At 36.6% G+C, this 19,233-nt stretch overlaps 1 protein-coding gene across 4 annotated transcripts in view; it reads right to left on the reverse strand.

Annotated features, from left to right (window-relative positions):
* Positions 1-257: 257 nt before the first annotated feature.
* Positions 258-19,233, reverse strand: part of LOC143378940 (fatty-acid amide hydrolase 2-B-like) — a 28,351-nt gene continuing 9,375 nt past the window's right edge. For 2 of the 4 annotated variants that reach the window (XM_076831087.1, XM_076831088.1), the window contains exons 2-11: positions 7,465-7,644; positions 6,654-6,873; positions 3,805-4,022; positions 3,359-3,470; positions 3,125-3,282; positions 2,537-2,674; positions 2,344-2,439; positions 2,059-2,226; positions 1,775-1,957; positions 258-1,180 (exon numbers count right to left, since the gene is read on the reverse strand). In XM_076831087.1, the coding sequence (XP_076687202.1) occupies positions 1,073-1,180; positions 1,775-1,957; positions 2,059-2,226; positions 2,344-2,439; positions 2,537-2,674; positions 3,125-3,282; positions 3,359-3,470; positions 3,805-4,022; positions 6,654-6,873; positions 7,465-7,644 (1,581 nt within the window). In that variant the 3' untranslated portion in view covers positions 258-1,072. Of the gene's footprint in view, positions 1,181-1,774; positions 1,958-2,058; positions 2,227-2,343; positions 2,440-2,536; positions 2,675-3,124; positions 3,283-3,358; positions 3,471-3,804; positions 4,023-6,653; positions 6,874-7,464; positions 7,645-8,383; positions 8,775-9,568; positions 9,715-19,233 lie in introns of those variants that run through there. The other 2 variants (XM_076831085.1, XM_076831086.1) reach the window with 2 other exon arrangements.

Genomic DNA, 19,233 nt, shown 5'->3' on the forward strand with positions numbered 1-19,233 from the left:
ACTTAATTCGAGGCATGGAATAACAATTGAGTTGCAGTGTTACCTGGAACTCAATTATTAATATTTAAGCTCGGGATTAAATCGTATTTACATACATGTATATGTGTATTAGTAGTTTATCAAACCGGCTTGCAATTAATTAACGAAAATTATGTATGTGCAAGTCATGTTCGGTGTGCATTTATGCATTCGCGATTAAGCAGGAGGTGTGGCACATTGGGTGATTAGGTTTTTTGCTGCTGGAAGAGAAATAGGCCCGAGTTCAACAGACAACTTTATTAGCAAAAATAAAACAATACTTTCAATGCGTTCGAAAGATAACATTATATAGGAATAAACATAGTTCCATCATTTTAATCAGCGACGTTGGAATGCCAGCCATATTTGTGAGCAATATTGGCTTTTCACCATCTTGATCCTTGGCGGCATTCATTTGAGACCCTTGCCCGACTGGCGTGTGCGCAAACGTTGCAAAGGTGTGTCTTGATAGAGTCGAATAAATAGTTAACAGTCGCCTGGTACATTTAACTTACACTACTGTAACTGGGCAGAATATCCCTGGAGGAAATAAGGGCTTCATTCATCAGAACCTCAACTTCCTTCTGACACAAGGCTTCCACAAATTTTGAGCCAGGTTTCAAGAGGTGTATTACTTTTAATTAATTGATCAGGATATCATTCGTATGGAATACATTGACCATTAATAGCAACCCTCTATAGCGGTGTAAATTTGTAAAAGGTAAATTGACAAGAATTTCAATTTTTCTACCCTTAGTGTCGTTCTGGGTGTGTTCTTTGCAGTTCCACGCCAGAGCATCTTTATTCTTCTAGATTTGATTGTTTTAGTTTTAATAGGGAGACAGATGTGCTTCGATAGAAAGTCTCCCATTTTGAGTTACTCTTCACTCATAGAGCAATGGTGACGATGAGAATAATACCGTGATACTTGAGCATAGAGTGGGGTGCATTTCTTCTCAATCACTGTTCGATTTCTGAAACGCCCGTCACTGGTTTTTGTATCATCGAGAATACGAAACGTTGTACAAATTTCTATGGAGAAATTGCTAGGTGCTCAGACTGCTAATTCGGTGGTTGGTGGTTGTTGCCAGCCACCGAAGGCCTTCTCGATCTCTTGAGCTACAGCGATTGTTAGATGATCGTTGCCTGCGTTCGCGACGATCTGCGAACAGAAGTGATTATACTTGTGGCGTTAGAAGGTCTGAAATTTGAGTTAAGTTGAGTGAGTGTATCGTTTATACACTGAGTGTGCTCAAGTTTGCTGTGAAGCTCAGGTTTGATCAGATTAACGGCTGAAGTTTGAACGTGGTTCAAGTAAGGGTGGAGCTAAATTTTTAGTATTAGTTCTAGCTCAAGTTTGAGCAAGTATGAGTAGATGATTTGAGTGCAGTATCAGTGTAATTTTCAGCATAATTTTCAGCATAATTCACGGACAGGTTGAGCTCAGATTTGAGCAGGGTATGAGCAGACATTTTGAGTACAGTATGAGTATAATTTGAGCGCAATATATTGAGCACAGGTTGAGCTCAATTTTGAGCAGAGTATGAATATAATTTTGAGCAGAGTATGAATATAATTTTGAGCAGAGTATGAATATAATTTTGAGCAGAGTATGAATATAATTTTGAGGATAATTTGAGCACACTTTAAGCGTACTTTGATCACATTTTTCAGCACAACATAACACAATTGCAATATACAAACGTAACAACCTTACTGCGCATCCTTCTGAACGTAAAAATTGGGAAATAATTACCTGAAGGCCAATAGGTAACCCTCTTCTGCTCAGCCCCATAGGGCACTGGGTCACAGGCAGTCCAAGCACGTTATAAATCATCATGTACGAGAAATTTGCTACTTTAGGAAACGATTCGTGCGAGTAATGTGCTGTTGATACGAATGTGGGATAGATCAGGACGCCATTGTCACCTAAAACGTCCTACAGCAGAAGAAAGCCATTCTGTTACCCATCATCGAGCTCCTCTTTGAGAAGTCTTCCAGTACCTCCCAGACTTAAGCTCAAAATCCACCAGAACTTACCTCGAACTGTTTCTTCAGCGACACCTTCTTCTCCGTCACTTTAATACGATAATTCCTCAGGAACTTGTCGGACACCCACTTCAGCAGTCCATAAGAAAGCACGTGGAGCGTGTGCCGCGATGTGCAGAAGACGAACTTGAGCAGCTCCCAGAGAATCTTACTCGAACCCTGTGCAATCACCAGTTACCAATCGAGCTCATTGTCAGTTACTATTATCAATCTTTCTTCGCGAAATCAGTTTGAGCTGTGGAATTTGATTTGAAAGTTGTATTACGAATGGCGTACCGCAGCTTTCACCTCCTCGTTGACACCATGCACGTCCATTTCCAATAAAAGGTGCGTGGATATGTCGAACGCGAACTTCATGTCAGTTAGTCGTGCCTGCAAGCAATATTTTATAGCACATCCGTCGCAAAGCTGCTCAGTAATTCAGATTCTTTAGAGATATTTAAGGTTCTTTTATGGAACAGTTGCAAACCTTCTGCACGTTGGTGCCATAAGTTACTTCGAGGTGCTTCCTCAGCCTCTGGATTGCCTCTTTCATTTCCCAGTTGATGGAGTTTGTTATTCCACAGCAATCCTCCAGGTAGAAGAACTTCATGTTCTTCAGGGACACCTGTGTAATCAAGTGAGCACAAAAATCAGATTACTGCTCAATATTTAATAATTGAAATGGCTAACTTTGTATCTTATTGTTTCTTCGAGGTTCTTTAAGCATTTCCCATGAAGTCATAAGTTTACCGTTGAAAGTACACTTAGATCTTCAACCTGTGCATAAAAATTACTAAAAATCTACAATTTTTCATCTACTTTAGTCACTAAATTTAATCCTAGCGTTTCAAGAAACGGAGAAACTTTTTTTGTTAAATTTCTTTTGAAAGAAATCTACTGGGAATATTTTGCACTGAAACCCTTAAATTTAATTTTGCTAAAAAAAATAACTATTATAATCTGCTGAGAGTAATTTAAGCTTCGTTAAGTGGCAAACAAGGGTCAGTGGATCCTCAAGACAACCAAAGATGCATGTTTTGGACGCTGATAGTTAAGAAAGCGTACTTAATGCTACCTTTTGATGGAACCGGCGACGACCCTCCTCCGTTTGCGCTATGATCTTCATCATAAGGGGTAGATCCTCCGCGTACCTAGTCATCGTGCCTATAGTGAAGTAGAGGGGCCATTTTTCGTCGCGGGAACTTGGCTTGTGGCCCTTGACAGACACCAAACCTGCAACGAACGCAGTCTTTGTTCACTTAAAGACCAGAATCCCCTTCAACTCGATCTATCCTCGTGGAAGACTCACAGGCGGTAGGTTTGTGGCCGAATATGCCACAGAACATCGCCGGGAACCTTGCGGAGCCAGCGATGTCCGAGGAGAGGCTCGTAGGAGACGCTGCAGAGGCCAGAAGAGCCGCCTGAAACGAAACAGATGCGGCTAAATAAACGAGAAACTTCAATTCGGTGTCTGATTGCTGAGATATTCATTTTGGGACTTGTTCGTTAATATGTGGATTTGATTGTAGTCTTAAAAGAATTTTTTCAGCGTTCTTTTGGTCATATAACCCATTCACCACTGTATATCCAACACTGGATGCAGCTCGTGCGGAGAACGCCTATAGGCGTAGTTTGAGTATAGTTAGGGAATAGGAGTTGAGTACTCCCGCACGCAGCTGACCGTTTTGTGTCTCGGTGCTGGAAAAAGGACTAATTGCGAATTGATTTGGGAAAGGGGGGGTAGAAGATACGAACCTCGCCACCTGAAGAGCCACCAGCGGTTCTCCTCGTGTCGTAAGGGTTCTTCGTGTCACCTGTTACTTTGTTGTTGCTCTCCCAGAATAAGCAGAGCTCTGGAGTGTTGCTCACCAGCAGGATAATCGCGCCTGCTTTGCGCACCATGATCACCACATCTGCGTCCTCCGTGGCTTTGTCGGGGACCTTTTTCTTCACTCCCACACCAAGGGACATTCCTGAAAGAATGGGTACAGAATTGTAACAAAAGTCCTTATGAGTCTTTTGAGCATGTCGAGTCCTTTGAGCAAGTTGAGTCTTTTGAGCAACTTGAGACAGCTGGGTCTTTTATTCTTCAAATTTTTGGGATCATTTAAGTTTCTCGAATCATTTCATTGTTTCGAGCATTTCTCGTTTGAGGTCACTAAACCTTTTTGAGCCCTTTGTGTTTCTTAAAGTGAAACTCGCAAAGAGCATAACATACCAAGTTTCTACCGTCACGTGCTTCCTTCCAGCAGATGCGCGCACATGATAAACATGAGAACGTGTTGCCATAAATCGATTTCCGTCGATGCGAAATTCTAATGAAACATAGAGGTAAATAATCACGCGCCTCGATGCAAGACTGATTAGTAATTACTGATTACGCATATGATCAAGCGACCACTGACACTGCACTCTCAATTGTTTCTTTTTAAACCTCTACACTCACAATAGGCTCCCATATCTCTCTTACTCCACTCTTCCTTAATTTCCCATCTTTTCTAATTATTTCCAAGCTCCTCACTGCACTTGCAAATCTCCTGGCATTCAAGATATTCGTGGGTAAACACGTTGACAGCATCTTCCTCCGACCTTTCTCTGCCTTTCCTCGACCAGAGCGCGCGAGTAAGTCTCGTGTAAAAGGAACTCGATAACCGCTGCAATAGATGCATTCGAGCAACTGTGCCGGTTGCATCGGATCTTGAACCTAGTCGTGGCAATGACGGTACCAAACCGGTCTCGGTTGCATTCGCAACTGCAATGCAACGCGTAGGTGACTCGAGCGGTTTGTCATTAGACTAGCTAATCCAACGACTCTGTCCCACATATTTCTTGTGCTCCTTTTTCTCCCCTTCATTTTCCTCGGGCGTTCTGCGACCGTGCCTCTCGAGTCGAATGTCAGTGGTCGCCAGCAGGAAACTTGAACCTGCAGCTCACTCGATTTTTCCTTTTTTTGTTTAATGATTTTTAAACGATTTTATTAGCTTCGATCCTCCGTTTGTATGTTTGTTTGTATGTTTGGATGTTTGTATGTACGGTTCAAATCTGGCAACTCAAATTTAACCCACTTCCAACTATCCAATTGTCATGAAACTTTGCAGGCGTGCGTAGTTTGGATGACAATAATATAATATTTTTAAAAAAATCAACCCAAGGGGTGAAAGAAATTACCACCAATAAATATAACCCCTAACCACAAATGCAAAGGACTTGAAATCAGCCACTCGCGTTCTTTACGAAAACTACAAAAAGCCGCTGCGTTCGGGACGCTAGTCGCATCGCGATTACCGAAAATACACGATTTATCGAGAAATGATCCGTCACGTATATACGAATAGTTAAACTACTATTTATTATTTAATTATTTTTTAGTGACTGCAGCACTACCACGTTTAAGCAAACTGTTAAACTGTATACAGCAATAAAAGATATTTGTAAAGAAGTCTGAGCTGTGAAATGTAAATCCACAAACACTAAAAACTAGAAAATAAAGAATATATAAAAAAAAATTTATGTTAAACGATTTTATTAAAAATGTAGTGAAAATTAAATTAAAATGCACTAAAAACTAAAAAATAATTGTTTTCTTGTACTTAAATTTTGATGGTGTTAATATCATTTTAAATAAAATCGTGGGGCACGATATTTCGTAACAGGGAATGAATCACTTTCATACTTCAACTTCTGGTTGCACATGGTTCCCCACAATTTTATTTAAAGTGATATTAACACTATCGAAATTGAAGTACAAGAAAAAAGTTATTTTTTAGTTTTTGGTGCATTTTAATTTAGTTTTTACTACATTTTAAATAAAATCGTTCAACATAATTTTTTTTTATATATATTTCTTATTAACGCACATTTTGAGAGACGTTTGGGGAGCTGATTTATCTCACGAAGAGAGGCAGCGGCAGTTGGTTTGCGTTGAAGAGGACGTTTCTGGTTTTTGGCGGCTATAGCGGTATTAATGTTTAGCGTTTTATGGGGGTCATTAGTGTTGGGAGATCGGAAAGAGTATAATTAAGTATAATTTACTGTTTTTGAGATGGAATCTCTTTTCTGTCACAATATTTTTGGCTGTAGGATTCTTTGCCCCGATTTTAGGATTCTGCACTCCTTTAGGATTCATCGCCCCTTATTTAGGATTCCTCACCCTTTCTTTAGAATTCTACGCCCTTTCTTTAGGATTCTTCATCCCTTCTTTAGGATTCCTCGTCCCTTTTTTAGAATTCTTCAACCCTCCTTCAAGATTTTCCCTCCATTTTTTAGAATCCTGCGCTCCTTCTTTAGCATTCATTCACCCTTCTTTAGGATTCCTCGCTCCTCCCTTAAGATTCTTCCTCCTTTCTTTACGATTCCTCGCCCCTTCCTTAAGATTCTTCCTCCTTCGTTAGCATTCTTTGTTTTTTCTTCAGAATCCCTGGCCCCCCTTCAAAATTCTCGACCTCTTTAACACCCCCTTACTCTCCCCCAAGATTCCTAGCCATCTTACCAATTTTTGCACAGCTTTCTTCCTAAATTACTATATAATAATAGACCTCACATTCGAAACCGACGAATTCGAAGCATTCCCAATGCAAGCCTAAAAGGAAGAAACTCGAATTTACCTTGCACAGCTATGCTTTCCTTGACAGTTATCGGAACACCCAGCAGGGGCATTTCGCATTCCAATTCCTCCTCTGTTTTCGTGGTCCAAGCGAGGAACTCATCGACTTTCCGTGCCTCTGAAATAGCTGCTTCGAATCGCGATTCGACGATCGCGTTCAGTATCGGGTTCACCTCCTTGCATCTCTGTATGTACACCCTGACCACCTCCTCGCTGCTGATCTACGAGAAAAATAAATTTTAATCGAAAAATAAATTAAAATACAATCAATGAATATCATACAGAATGACTAAAAATCGGTGTCCTTTCAGGAGACATTTAAATATTGAAGAATTTCGAGTTCACCCAAAACAATTGTTGATCAAACAGTCTGTAATACTTCAGGTTCTTTTCTCTTATCTTTCGAATCCTGCAGTTTTTCTATTTAGCTAAATAGTTACTGTACCACTTGAAAGGTTACTTTAAAATATAATGCAGCCTTGAGAGATAAGCTGGAGCCGAATAGGCTGGAACTATCGAGAATTCGGAATAACCAAAATTCAGTATACCTATTTTCTCCTACATTTCAGAAACGCAACAAGTATTCCCCTACAACTTTTTTTTCTTCTTTTAAATTTAGCATAAATTTGCAAAGTGGTCTACCCGATGCGTTACAACCTCTTTCTTGAAACACTATTAGTTCGACCACAAATTTTTCGAATATTTAAAAGTCTCCCAAAAATACACCGAGCGCCACAACTTCGAGAATTAAACCGAAAATATTAGCAAGTGTTCCTGAAATGCTGGGGAATTAATCGTTCCCTCTGTCTCACCTCTCTCGTCCTTATCCGCCGCGCGATCTCGCTGGCTGAGAGCAGCAGAAGGTGGTTCCTGATGGGCGGTAGCAGCTTCCGTTTCCTGAGGCATTGCAGCTTGAGGAACGGCGTCACCAGGCACGATATCAGGAACAAGACGAACTTGAGTATCTTCTGAACGACCAGTATCATCGTGTCCTGTGACAAGATAATCGTTAGCTCCGCCTACGGTCATCGTCGCGCAGAACGAAAGGAAGGAAGTGCTCGTAAATAAACATTGCAGGAACGTGGATCCGTGGAAAGGTTAATTAACGAGGGTCGTTAAAGATAAAGATCGAGACCGATTCGTGGGAAAGTTGGGTCACGACCTATTTGGGAATTATCGATTGTCATGAAGATTATTAAAATTCATCGTCTTTCTTCCAGCTTTCGTTTGTTGTACCAATATATTCGATGTTAAGAGAGAAGGGTAGTGTTGAAAGTATTTCTTAACAAGTTTCTTATCTCTGATTTAATGCAGACCTACTTTGACTAATTTAAATTAATTTTATTATGATACTAAATAATATAGTGCGGTAGCTATTTTATTTAAATCTATGAACTGGCATTAATAGTAGTAATAAAGTTATTATTGTTTTTATTATTCATTAAGACTTTATTACTCATTAAGTTTTTAATGTTTGTTGAAATTTTAAAAAGTAATGATTGTGTTATCATATTTCTTAATTAATTTTCGATAAAAGCAGCTCGTGGTTCCTTAAACTGTTAGGAATTTCAGCCAGCTCCACTACAGCGTGATTCACGGTCATGAAAATCGATGACGTCTTCGTCGGAGCTTCGCGTTTGGAAAGGAATCAGCTTCTCTAGCGAGAAAGTTCGACTTAATCGTCGTTAACGACGTTAGACTGTAGCAATTGACATGGTTAAAGGTACTGACCTCGTGCTGAGAACCTCGCGAGGAATCGTTTCTCATTATCTCTCATTAGAACAGCACAGTCAAGGAACTCTGGGAGAGATCGAGGAAGAGATTTCTCGCGTTCAAGCTGCAGGTCAAGATTCGTTTTGCGAGAAAGCTTCTCCAATAATTTATTATGCTCGAAAGTATAAGCAACTGCAATTTTGGCAGGACAGGTTTAAAGGAGGCCTCAATAGAAATCGATCTGCTTATAATGAAAGTGGAATTTTCATTTCAATGAAATTTTATTTATATTTCTTTATTTCTTTATTTCTTTATTTCTTTATTTCTTTATTTCTTTATTTCTTTATTTCTTTATTTCTTTATTTCTTTATTTCTTTATTTCTTTATTTCTTTATTTCTTTATTTCTTTATTTCTTTATTTCTTTATTTCTTTATTTCTTTATTTCTTTATTTCTTTATTTCTTTATTTCTTTATTTCTTTATTTCTTTATTTCTTTATTTCTTTATTTCTTTATTTCTTTATTTCTTTATTTCTTTATTTCTTTATTTCTTTATTTCTTTATTTCTTTATTTCTTTATTTCTTTATTTCTTTATTTCTTTATTTCTTTATTTCTTTATTTCTTTATTTCTTTATTTCTTTATTTCTTTATTTCTTTATTTCTTTAAAAGGAAGTTCCTTTGATAAATAATTAAATACAAGAAACAATAACATATACACTGAGCAATGAAGCGCAGATTAGAGAAAGAATTAAGTATACAAATAATAAGTAAATAATCTGTAGAGCATTTTAAAGAGCAATATATAATTACCTTAAGAAAGGTTCCTAGATTTAATTATACAACTCTGCTTTCGACTCCTCCACAATTTTCATTCAATCTTTCGAAGTTGACTCAAATGAATCTCTATCGAATCTACTTAAAATTCAACAACTTCCCCATCCCAAATCCCAATTTTCACAAACAGAAAATCTCCTCTTCCTCCACTTGTGACAAAAAACTTTTTCACCGATCATTTCTCCTGTTAGAACGTGTACTAAACACAAACGCAAACGATTGGAATGATTACCATAACGATGGTAGTGCTCAGCCACGAGAATACCGTGGACTTTGGCAGCAAAGGGATGACTAAGACCGTTCATTGTTTGTTTTCTCCAGACAAATTCTTTTTCCTAAACGTAGTCTCGCGAATCACGATAACTCACCGAACGATTGACCAGAAGTTTCGCGTACACTAGCGGCAACGTGCACAGTACGTGCTCCATGTTTGCTTTCCTCTTCGATCACTCGATCTTGAATTCTTCTGCTGATTAAAAAGTCCTCCCTCTGATTCCAGCTTCCACTGTCCGAGCTCGCGAAATCGAATCGTGTTTACTTAGATGGGCCAGACATTAACGAATCAATTAGCAGTGAGCTAGACAGATATTATTGTCAGTCGTTTTTCATCAACGACTTATCACTACGCGACACTGAACGCACTGTAGATAACTATTGGTCCTCCGAGTCTGATCTAACCTTTATACTTTGGAAAATTCAACAGGCTATTTGAGAAGGGGATTTTATCAATATCTCTTGGATCTTATTCTCTGATTTCTTTTAGAAATTTGGTCACATATATTTATACAGAAATTTCTGGGTATAATATTTATTAGCTTAATCTTTAATTCAACGACAGGTGAGTTGTTCTTTATTCAAATTTACTCGGTGCTATCCTCCGTCAAAAATAAATCGATGAGGAATATTTTCGGTCGATGCATCGATGAATTAGTTGATCTCTAACTTCGAATTCTTTCAGTTTAAACACCCCTTTGTATTATGTCATGTTTAATATTTCGAGTCTCAAGTCCTATTGTATTCTACTAGTTTTCTATAATTTTTGTTTTGTTGCGATGCCCGATTTTGTGCCGTAATTTTGGGGAGAGCTTTTTAGGTTTCTATTTACGCGAGGGGTGAGGTGGATAATGGATCACGATGATCGATGCGTAGATCGCCTTGCAAGGTGGTGGAACGTTTCAAACCGCGATACCTCGAGTTTGGCCATTGAATGTCGGACACGGGCCGTGCGTCATTTCGAGCAGTCGCGGCGTGCACTAAACGGGCCCGACACGCGGCTGGCATACTTAAATGAAAAACATCCATGGTGGGGCGTTTCGTGAAACCGTGGACGACCTTCTGGGAACCGATCGTGGGGAACAGATTAATACCTTGGGTCGCAGCGAGATGAGTGAAATACTGTCTCAAGTTTGGCGTGTGTTTCCGTTAGTGCGACTGCCTGTGGAAGGAGTGTAAACAGGTTTGTGTCAGTGTATACTTATTGTTGGTGTGGTTTTTTGGAGCGGGGTTGAAGTTTTCATACTCTAAGTCTAAAGTCTAGAAGATGGAAATTCGGGAGCCTTAAAAATGAGAGGTTCAAAGTTGACAGGGTGCAACACTTGTTAGCTTAAAATTTTACAGCTTTCAACTTGATAGCTTCAAATTTGACAGTTTGCAAGTTGATAATTTCAAATTTGACAGCTTAAAACTAGATAGCTTCAAATTTGACATCTTTCAACTCGACAGCTTCATATTTGAAAGTTTTCAACTTGATAGCTTCATATTTCAAAGCTTTCAAATTCACAGTTTCAAATTTGACAGCTTCAAATTTGAAAGCTTTCAACTTGACAGCTTTCAATTTGACAGCTTCAAGTTTTAAAACTTTCAACTTGACAGCTTTCAACTTGATGGCTTTAAATTTCAAAGCTTTCAACTCTATAGCTTCAAATTTGACAGCGTTCAACTCGACAGCTTCAAATTTGAAATCTTTCAACTTGATAGCTTCATATTTGAAAGTTTTCAACTTGATAGCTTCATATTTCAAAGCTTTCAACTTCACAGTTTCAACTTGATAGCTTCAAATTTCAAAGCTTTCAACTCGATAGCTTCAAATTTGACAGCTTTCAACTCGACAGCTTCAAATTTGAAAGTCATAGTTTCAAATTTGACAGCTTCAAATTTGAAAGCTTTCAACTTGACAGCTTTCAACTTGACAGCTTCAAGTTTTAAAGCTTTCAACTTGATAGCTTCAAATTTCAAAGCTTTCAACTCGATAGCTTCAAATTTCAAAGCTTTCAACTCGATAGCTTCAAATTTCGAAGCTTTTAACTTCACAGTTTCAAATTTGACAGCATCAAATTTGAAAGCTTTCAACTTAACAGCTTTCACCTCGATAGCTTCAAATTTGACAGCTTTCAACTTGATATCTTCAAATTTGACAGCTTTCAACCATACAACTCCAAATTTACCACCTTGCACCTTTATAACTCCAAATTTAATAGCTTACAATTTAACAACTCAGGCCACATCACCACAAATCTGATGTCAATAACAGTCCTAAAAGACTCCAGAAATCACTTGGGCAGTCCATGAATAGAGAAAGCTATCGAGTTTGAAAGTAAACAATCAGAGTAAGGGTCAACGCTTCCTCTAATAATTCATTGCCATCTTGTCAACGTGTTTTCACGCCAATACCAGAATCGCTGCGTAGAATCACCTCTGCGCCAAAACGAACCAGTGACAATCCCTAAATCAACTATCACTATCCTTCTACATCAACCATCCCACTTCCCGAACATCACTAAGTCAGTACCAAGTCAGACTATCCTCCACCAGTCCTTACTTCCTATTCCACTTCATTCAGTCCCATTTCGGCCTCCAGTTTTCAACCAATCCCACAAACATCTCAAGGTAACTACTCCTTCCTTCTCCACCCGTGTCCATCATAATACCAAAAATCGATCAGCCATTGCATCACCAGAGCACTGGACCACGCAATCCCTTAACTTCAATAACAACTGTCAGCCTTTCTCTTTCTTTCACCTCCACGGGCCCTCAGGAATCCTTCGGGGCCAGTGACAATCAAGGCAGCAAGCCTGCCGAAAGGAATCTCTTTTGCAAAAGCGTTCGAACGTAACACTCATAGATCTGAGAGCGTCGTTGTCTTTTATCGGGTCTAGGTCGGGTATCAATGGTTACACTGCCTAACGCACCTCGAAGGACGCCCCTGGAAGTGTGTGGTTTTCTTGGCAGTGTTGCAACTCTGCAAACAAGAGAACCACTTGTTCCGCCCTGTTCACGTACAGGCCGATTGGAAAGTCTTTTTCGTTGCTTCCAGTGGCTTCGTACTTGATCTTGAGATTGGTGATTGTGTTGGTGATACATCATTGGATTGGCTGGACACGTTTCTGATATCTTGTGCGCAGAGAGGTCTGTTTGGAACTTTGGTGGAAGAGGCCTGCGAGATTCAGTGTTTTTGGTTTTAGTTGGAATATTTCGAAGACACCTTTTTCGGGGGTTCATAATTATCTCTTGGTGGCGTCTTACATTCATTTGCTTCCTTTATGAATTTATAATATTTCTACTAACGAGTATTCTGGGATTTAAGCCGGGAATCCACCGGGAAGCTCGGCTCTGCTATGCTATGCCATGCTACGTTTTAAAAAAATTAGCTTCAACACATTCTTATGGAACCGTTTCCACCAAAAGCTACGTTAAAACATAGCATCGCATAACTTAGCTTAGCTGCCCGGTGGAATCCCGATTTTATTCTACTTCTTTTTTGCAGAGGAATTCAATATATTCCTCTGTTTTTCCTTATCTCTTCATCTGTTCAATTATATTAATTTTTTTAATGATCTAAGCTCCTTATCAATATCACTTACATACATCTGTCTTTCTTCAGCAACTTTCCTTTATAAATCTACTTGCTTCTGCAAGTCCTCACATTTCAAGTAGAATTCACTATTCTTATTCTCAAGCTCGGCTACTTTAATTTCATTTAAACCACCAGCCATCTACTCTGCCGATCCGCAAGCTGCCCTTTATAGGAATGACATTGCTCTCCTTAAGATCTCCAATTTAAACCCCCTCTTGTTAGTGACAAGTCTCTTCTCCTTATTCGCTGCCATTAATTGCGTCCTCCCTTCAGCAATTTCACCTTATAAATCCATCTCCTTCCTCGAATCCTTACAGCCTAATTCCATAAAAATATAATAAACCTCTTCCACGCCGGAGCTTCACAGTTCCGAGTAATTGGACGGTGCACGTGGACCCGCGTGCGTGCTTCTCCGCGTCCGAAGTGTTAAGTCACACAAAGCGATCCTTGAATCTCTGCGAGCTCTTGCTGTGGCGCAATAGTGCATGCAATCGATGAGCATCTGCGAAGTATCGATGGAAACGCATGGCTCGCGTCGCTCGTTGCCTGCAAATAGATTCCCGTGGAGCTAGATTGCAAGCTGGGTTAGAGAAGTGTAGAGAAGAATCCAAGACCTATTGTTGAATTGAATTGTAAAAAGGAGTTGGAGATCTGGGAAGTGAATAGGAAGATAAAAGAAAAGAATACAGAGAAAAAAAGAAGGAGAGTGTGGAAAGAAAAGTGTTGCAAACGGTAAAGGCAAATAAATAAGTAGAAGAAATTGCAATTAACTTCTTACAGATGAACGATAAAGAAGCCAAAGAAACAACCGCCATCGAATTAAGAATGAATTATGAAGATAAGGAAGAATGAATAAAAAAAGCAGCCAATGAAGCTGTCAGTGGATCGCAAAAAAATCCAACAAAAAAAGAGGTAAATATTCAGGAGCCACATAAGATGGTAGCGAAAGAATATTTAATCACCTGGGGCCTATTAGATGATAAAGAGCTACGTACAAAATGTAGGGACCGAAGTGACGAGTACGCAAGGAGAACCGTAATTAGAGGCTAATAGAAGTCGTAAAAACGCGACAGAACGAAGCACTTATCGAGAACCAGACAGAAAACGAGCAGGTAGCTACTAAAAAAGTAGAAGAGGCTTGCAATGACACAAGCTTTCAGAAGATTGAATCAATTAAAAATTAAAGGAGTCGTAAAGGTATCATAAATGACCTGAGTGCTAGTCCCGACACAAAACATGTTTTTTTTTTTTAAAAGTGAATAAAAAATAAATTTCTATGGAATCCGTGATGGAAGAAAGGCGCCTCTGTGGATTCCGCTATCTGAAGTGGATGTAAATTGTCACGCGCGAAATCGCAATCGAAATTTCCATACCTGTACACTTGGACGAATGTGACCGGGCTTTTTTGCCCTTTAATCTCAACACTCCATGAACTTCCTGTATCATTCTTTTTTTTTGTGTATTTTAAGAAAATTCAGCAGAAAAGTAGAAGTCTTGAGAAACAGTCGAATCTGAGAATAATCTGATTCACGTCAGTGATACTTTGTAGAATTCTTTTCTCATGCTTCGCGCTTTTCCGCTTTCCACGTAGAACGTATATACTCCAGGCGTACGCGATGGAAAGGCGATATACAAGGTACTGGACATGTTTATTGCATCAATCTCAAATTTACGTGGTACGCAGAATTGTCATAGCGGAATGATTTATAAAATAATTTGTATGAAACTTATTTTTGGAATAAATATATATTGCAATAATATTTCCCTAGTACCTATATTTATTAAATTCTTATTATTATTACAAATGATTCGAATGCAACTTATTCCTGGAATAAATAAATTTTGCAATAATATTTCCCTAGTACCTATATTTATTAAATTTTTATTATTATTACAAATGATTTGTATGCAATTTATTTTTAGACAAAATAAAATTTGGAATAATATTTTCATAGTACCTATATTTATTAAACTATTATTATAAATAATTCTTATGCAACTTATTCCTGGAATAAATCAATTTTGCAATAATATTTTCATAGTACCTATATTTATTAAATTCTTATTATTATAAATGATTTGTATGCAATTTATTTTTAGACAAAATAAAATTTGGAATAATATTTTCATAGTACCTATATTTATTAAACTATTATTATAAATAATTCTTATGCAACTTATTCCTGGAATAAATAAATTTTGGAATAATATTTTCCTAGTAGCGATATTTATTAAATCTTGAGGGGAAGGTTTACATATGATTTGCATGATTATTGTTAGGAAGAACTGTAGCAATTGTATTGATGGTAAAAAAGAATTAAGAAGTGTGAATTCGAAATGGGAGAACACGATCGGTTCTCAATTACTGAAGAGACCTCCTGAGCCACCAAATTGCGATGTACGTTGAATCTTTATTCATTCGTGTGGGTGGGTACCTGAGGATCATTCGTAGAGGACGAGTTTTTCTGAAATTCTTCGGGCACGTAGGTGGAAAGTTTTGTTCAAAAGAACACAATAACAATGCCATACATTCCATGGGAACTGGCTAATGGTCTTTCCTTGTATAATAAATACCACTGGGAGTAATTTTTGAAATTCCTCCGTCTCAGCTTGTTTTTACAAGAACTCGATTACCAGGAAATAAGAAGTGATTTCGGGGAATGTTATTTCTTTCGTTCCTCCCATAGAAATAGAGGAGCTTGCAGCAAGGGGGGTGCAGCTTTACCAATTTCGAGTAAATTAGGGAAAAAGACTGTCTTTAAAATTAGATATTGCTTTGATGTAACATTAAAAAGAGAACGTTAATTGAAAAATATATTTTTTCATACAGTAAGTAGTAGCTATTGAGTTGATAAGCTTTTATTCCTATTTTTGGCGAAGTAATATTCTATAATAAAATTATTAATTTTCTATAATAAAATTATTAATATTCTATAATAAAATTATTAATTTTCTATAATAAAATTATTAATATTCTATAATAAAATTATTAATATTCTATAATAAAATTATTAATAAAATTATTAATATTCTATAATAAAATTATTAATAAAATTATTAATATTGATATTAATAAAATTATTAATATTGATATTAATAAAATTATTAATATTGATATTAATAAAATTATTAATATTGATATTAATAAAATTATTAATATTGATATTAATAAAATTATTAATATTGATATTACTAAAATTATTAATATTCATATTAATAAAATTATTAATATTGATATTAATAAAATTATTAATATTGATATTAATAAAATTATTAATATTGATATTAATAAAATTATTAATATTGATATTAATAAAATTATTAATATTCATATTAATAAAATGATTAATATTCATATTAATAAAAATATTAATATTCATATTAATAAAATTATTAATATTCATATTAATAAAATTATTAATATTCATATTAATAAAATTATTAATATTTAAATTAATATTAATTCTTCTTATTTATTTTGATTTACATCAAACGTGCACCAAACCACGTAGAATTATTTTTACGCGTATTACACATCATAACTCAAAAACTGCCAGAAATAGAATTACACCCCTCTTGCTGCAAGGTTCTCTAATTATTACAACCGAAGTTGCGTTCGTTTACATTTCACATGCCTCTTATTTCGACAAGATATTACGTACACTATCGTGTCCCATGTTTATTAACAAAATCTGCTGAACATTGCCGGGGTCATCGGCAATCTCTCTGATACTGGCCACTTTGGATCGAGCTTCAGCGTTACAGTTCAGCTTTCCCCGTGCTTCCGGTGTTGCTCGTTGCAAAAATGCAGATTCGCTGGGATCGGGTATTTACGTGACTAATTGGAACGTATCCTTCGCTTCGTTTTCTAATCGCAAAGGTTGCAATCGAACAGATGCAATACTTCATGCTGGCTTAATCACAGTAATGAGTCTTCTAAGTTTCCCAATCGTGAATACTTATGCGTGTACGTGTGGCGGCCTGTACTGCCTCGATTATAGCGACTTCCACTCTCCTATTTTTCTGATTGCAGGCTTTATTGTGACTTTACAAATTCGGTAACGGGTAAAGCAGCGTGTGCTCGATTTTTCAGTGATTCGACATTGCTTTTCTGTTTCTTTTTTAATTAGTCAGCAGTAAGATGATAATTAGTATTTTTCAATCGCATAAGTTTGGTTTTCTGAGCATTTGAAGCTATTTTCTACTTTCCCTGTTCCTCAGAGTTTGCAATGGCAAAGATATTTACAGGGCAATCTGTACCGAGATAGTAATTTTGCGATGCCTGTCTTCCGAGTTTCTTAATCGCAGAAATCTCGTTTTACTATTTGCCAATTTCAGAACTCCTTTTACGCAAGTTTGTAATCTTAGGGATCCCTGCCAGGCGATATGAGTCGATTTGCGTAAATTGTCAGAAGTGATGAATAAACTGCAAAGTAATAAACCACGTACTTATCTCTCGGATACTGTATATTTCCTTCGTACTATGTTTCCAATTATTCGTATATCCATCACGCCCATGTTCCAGACGTTTCGCGTATGCTACAGATTCTACACAGTATATTACCTTTTTTACATAATCAACTTTTTTTTTAACAGTTGCCGGATAATCGTTCGAACTACGGGTCATTACCATTTATAAGCAGGGAGCAATTTTCTTGCATGCAATAGGTAAGTAAGTAGATATAGACAAAACAGGTAAGTGCAGGTGGAAACAGGTAAGTACAAAATTGAGAATGTGGAATAATAATATTTCTGCAAGTGATATTGTTCCCATATCATTCCTATGCTCCGGCACCGTTCCTACGATATTCCTGTGTTATTCCAACACTATCCCTGCAGCATTCCTCCACCACGCCGTATACCATTTCACGCTACTTCTCTCCTATACTTAGGGGAGAGTCGCGCAGTACCGACCAGCTTACAGTACCGACCAAAGCTAGCTCTCGCTTCTTCGACCAGATATTAGCACTTTATTTGTATTAACAAATGAAAATGACAATTCTCTATATCCTATTTTGGGTCCATATTGTTTACTCCATTGCTCTCGATGTTCTCAGGCATTAAACGTATACGTCCCTAGTAGCGCAAAATATTGAATACACATACATCCAATATTAAAAAGAGGTTCAATAGCTTTTTAATATTTAAATATACATAGAATATTTATTCTGGATTAAGAAGCAAATATTTTTTCCAAATATACTGGAAATATTCATTTTATATTAGAAAACAATATTTTTGTCCAAATATAAATAAAATATTTATTTAATATTAGAAACAAAATATTTTTTCCCGAATATTCGGGAAATATTCATTTTATATTATGAACAAAATATTTTTGTCGAAATATGAATAAAATAATTATTTAATATTAGAAACAAAATATTTTTTCCGAATGTTCGGGAAATATTCATTTTATATTATGAAAAATACATATATTTCAAATATAAAGTAAATATTTATTTAATGGTAGAAACAAAATTATAAAAAAAAAATATATTTTTTCAAATATAAAGTAAATATTTTCTTTACATTTTTTAAATATTAATTTAATATTTCGTGAATATTATTTTCACGTTTCCAGAATATTTGCTTTATACTTACTGAATATTTCTTTTACATTCCACGAATATTTAGTTCATATTTTCAAAATATTTATTTCACATTTTCAGTATGTGTATATAATATTTCTAATCAACATTTTTGTCATATTAAAAAGTGTGGCCAAAAAAATATTTTTATAATATTTGGAAAAGATATTTAACCAATATTTTGTGCTACTAGGGGTTGATATTCAGTGGGTTAAAAGTCATTTTTTAAAGCTAATCTTTTGTTTCTCATGCGGGTAAATGATTTTGTTCTATTATGTAACTATCTCTAGTCTATTAAGTTTACTAAAACGCCCTAGTTTTGCAATATTTTTTTGTACATAAAATATATGATCTAAAATGTTTCCCCGTGTTTGTCGTACAGTGCCGACCAATAGACTGTCAACCAGTAGAGACGAAATTTTTCTTATCTGTAAGTTCAATCTGTTAGCAACTCAGAATAATTTATAAGATGTTCAAATGAAGGCAAAAATCCTTCCTTCTACCTCGTCCCGCAGAAAAATAAAGCGAATAAGGATAGGTATGATAAGCTAACAATCAGGAAGCTAGGATTTAATGAAGAAGTTGTCCA

The sequence above is a fragment of the Andrena cerasifolii genome, chromosome 2 (assembly GCF_050908995.1).
Source record: "Andrena cerasifolii isolate SP2316 chromosome 2, iyAndCera1_principal, whole genome shotgun sequence".
In the NCBI taxonomy this organism is placed as follows: Eukaryota; Metazoa; Arthropoda; class Insecta; order Hymenoptera; family Andrenidae; genus Andrena; species Andrena cerasifolii.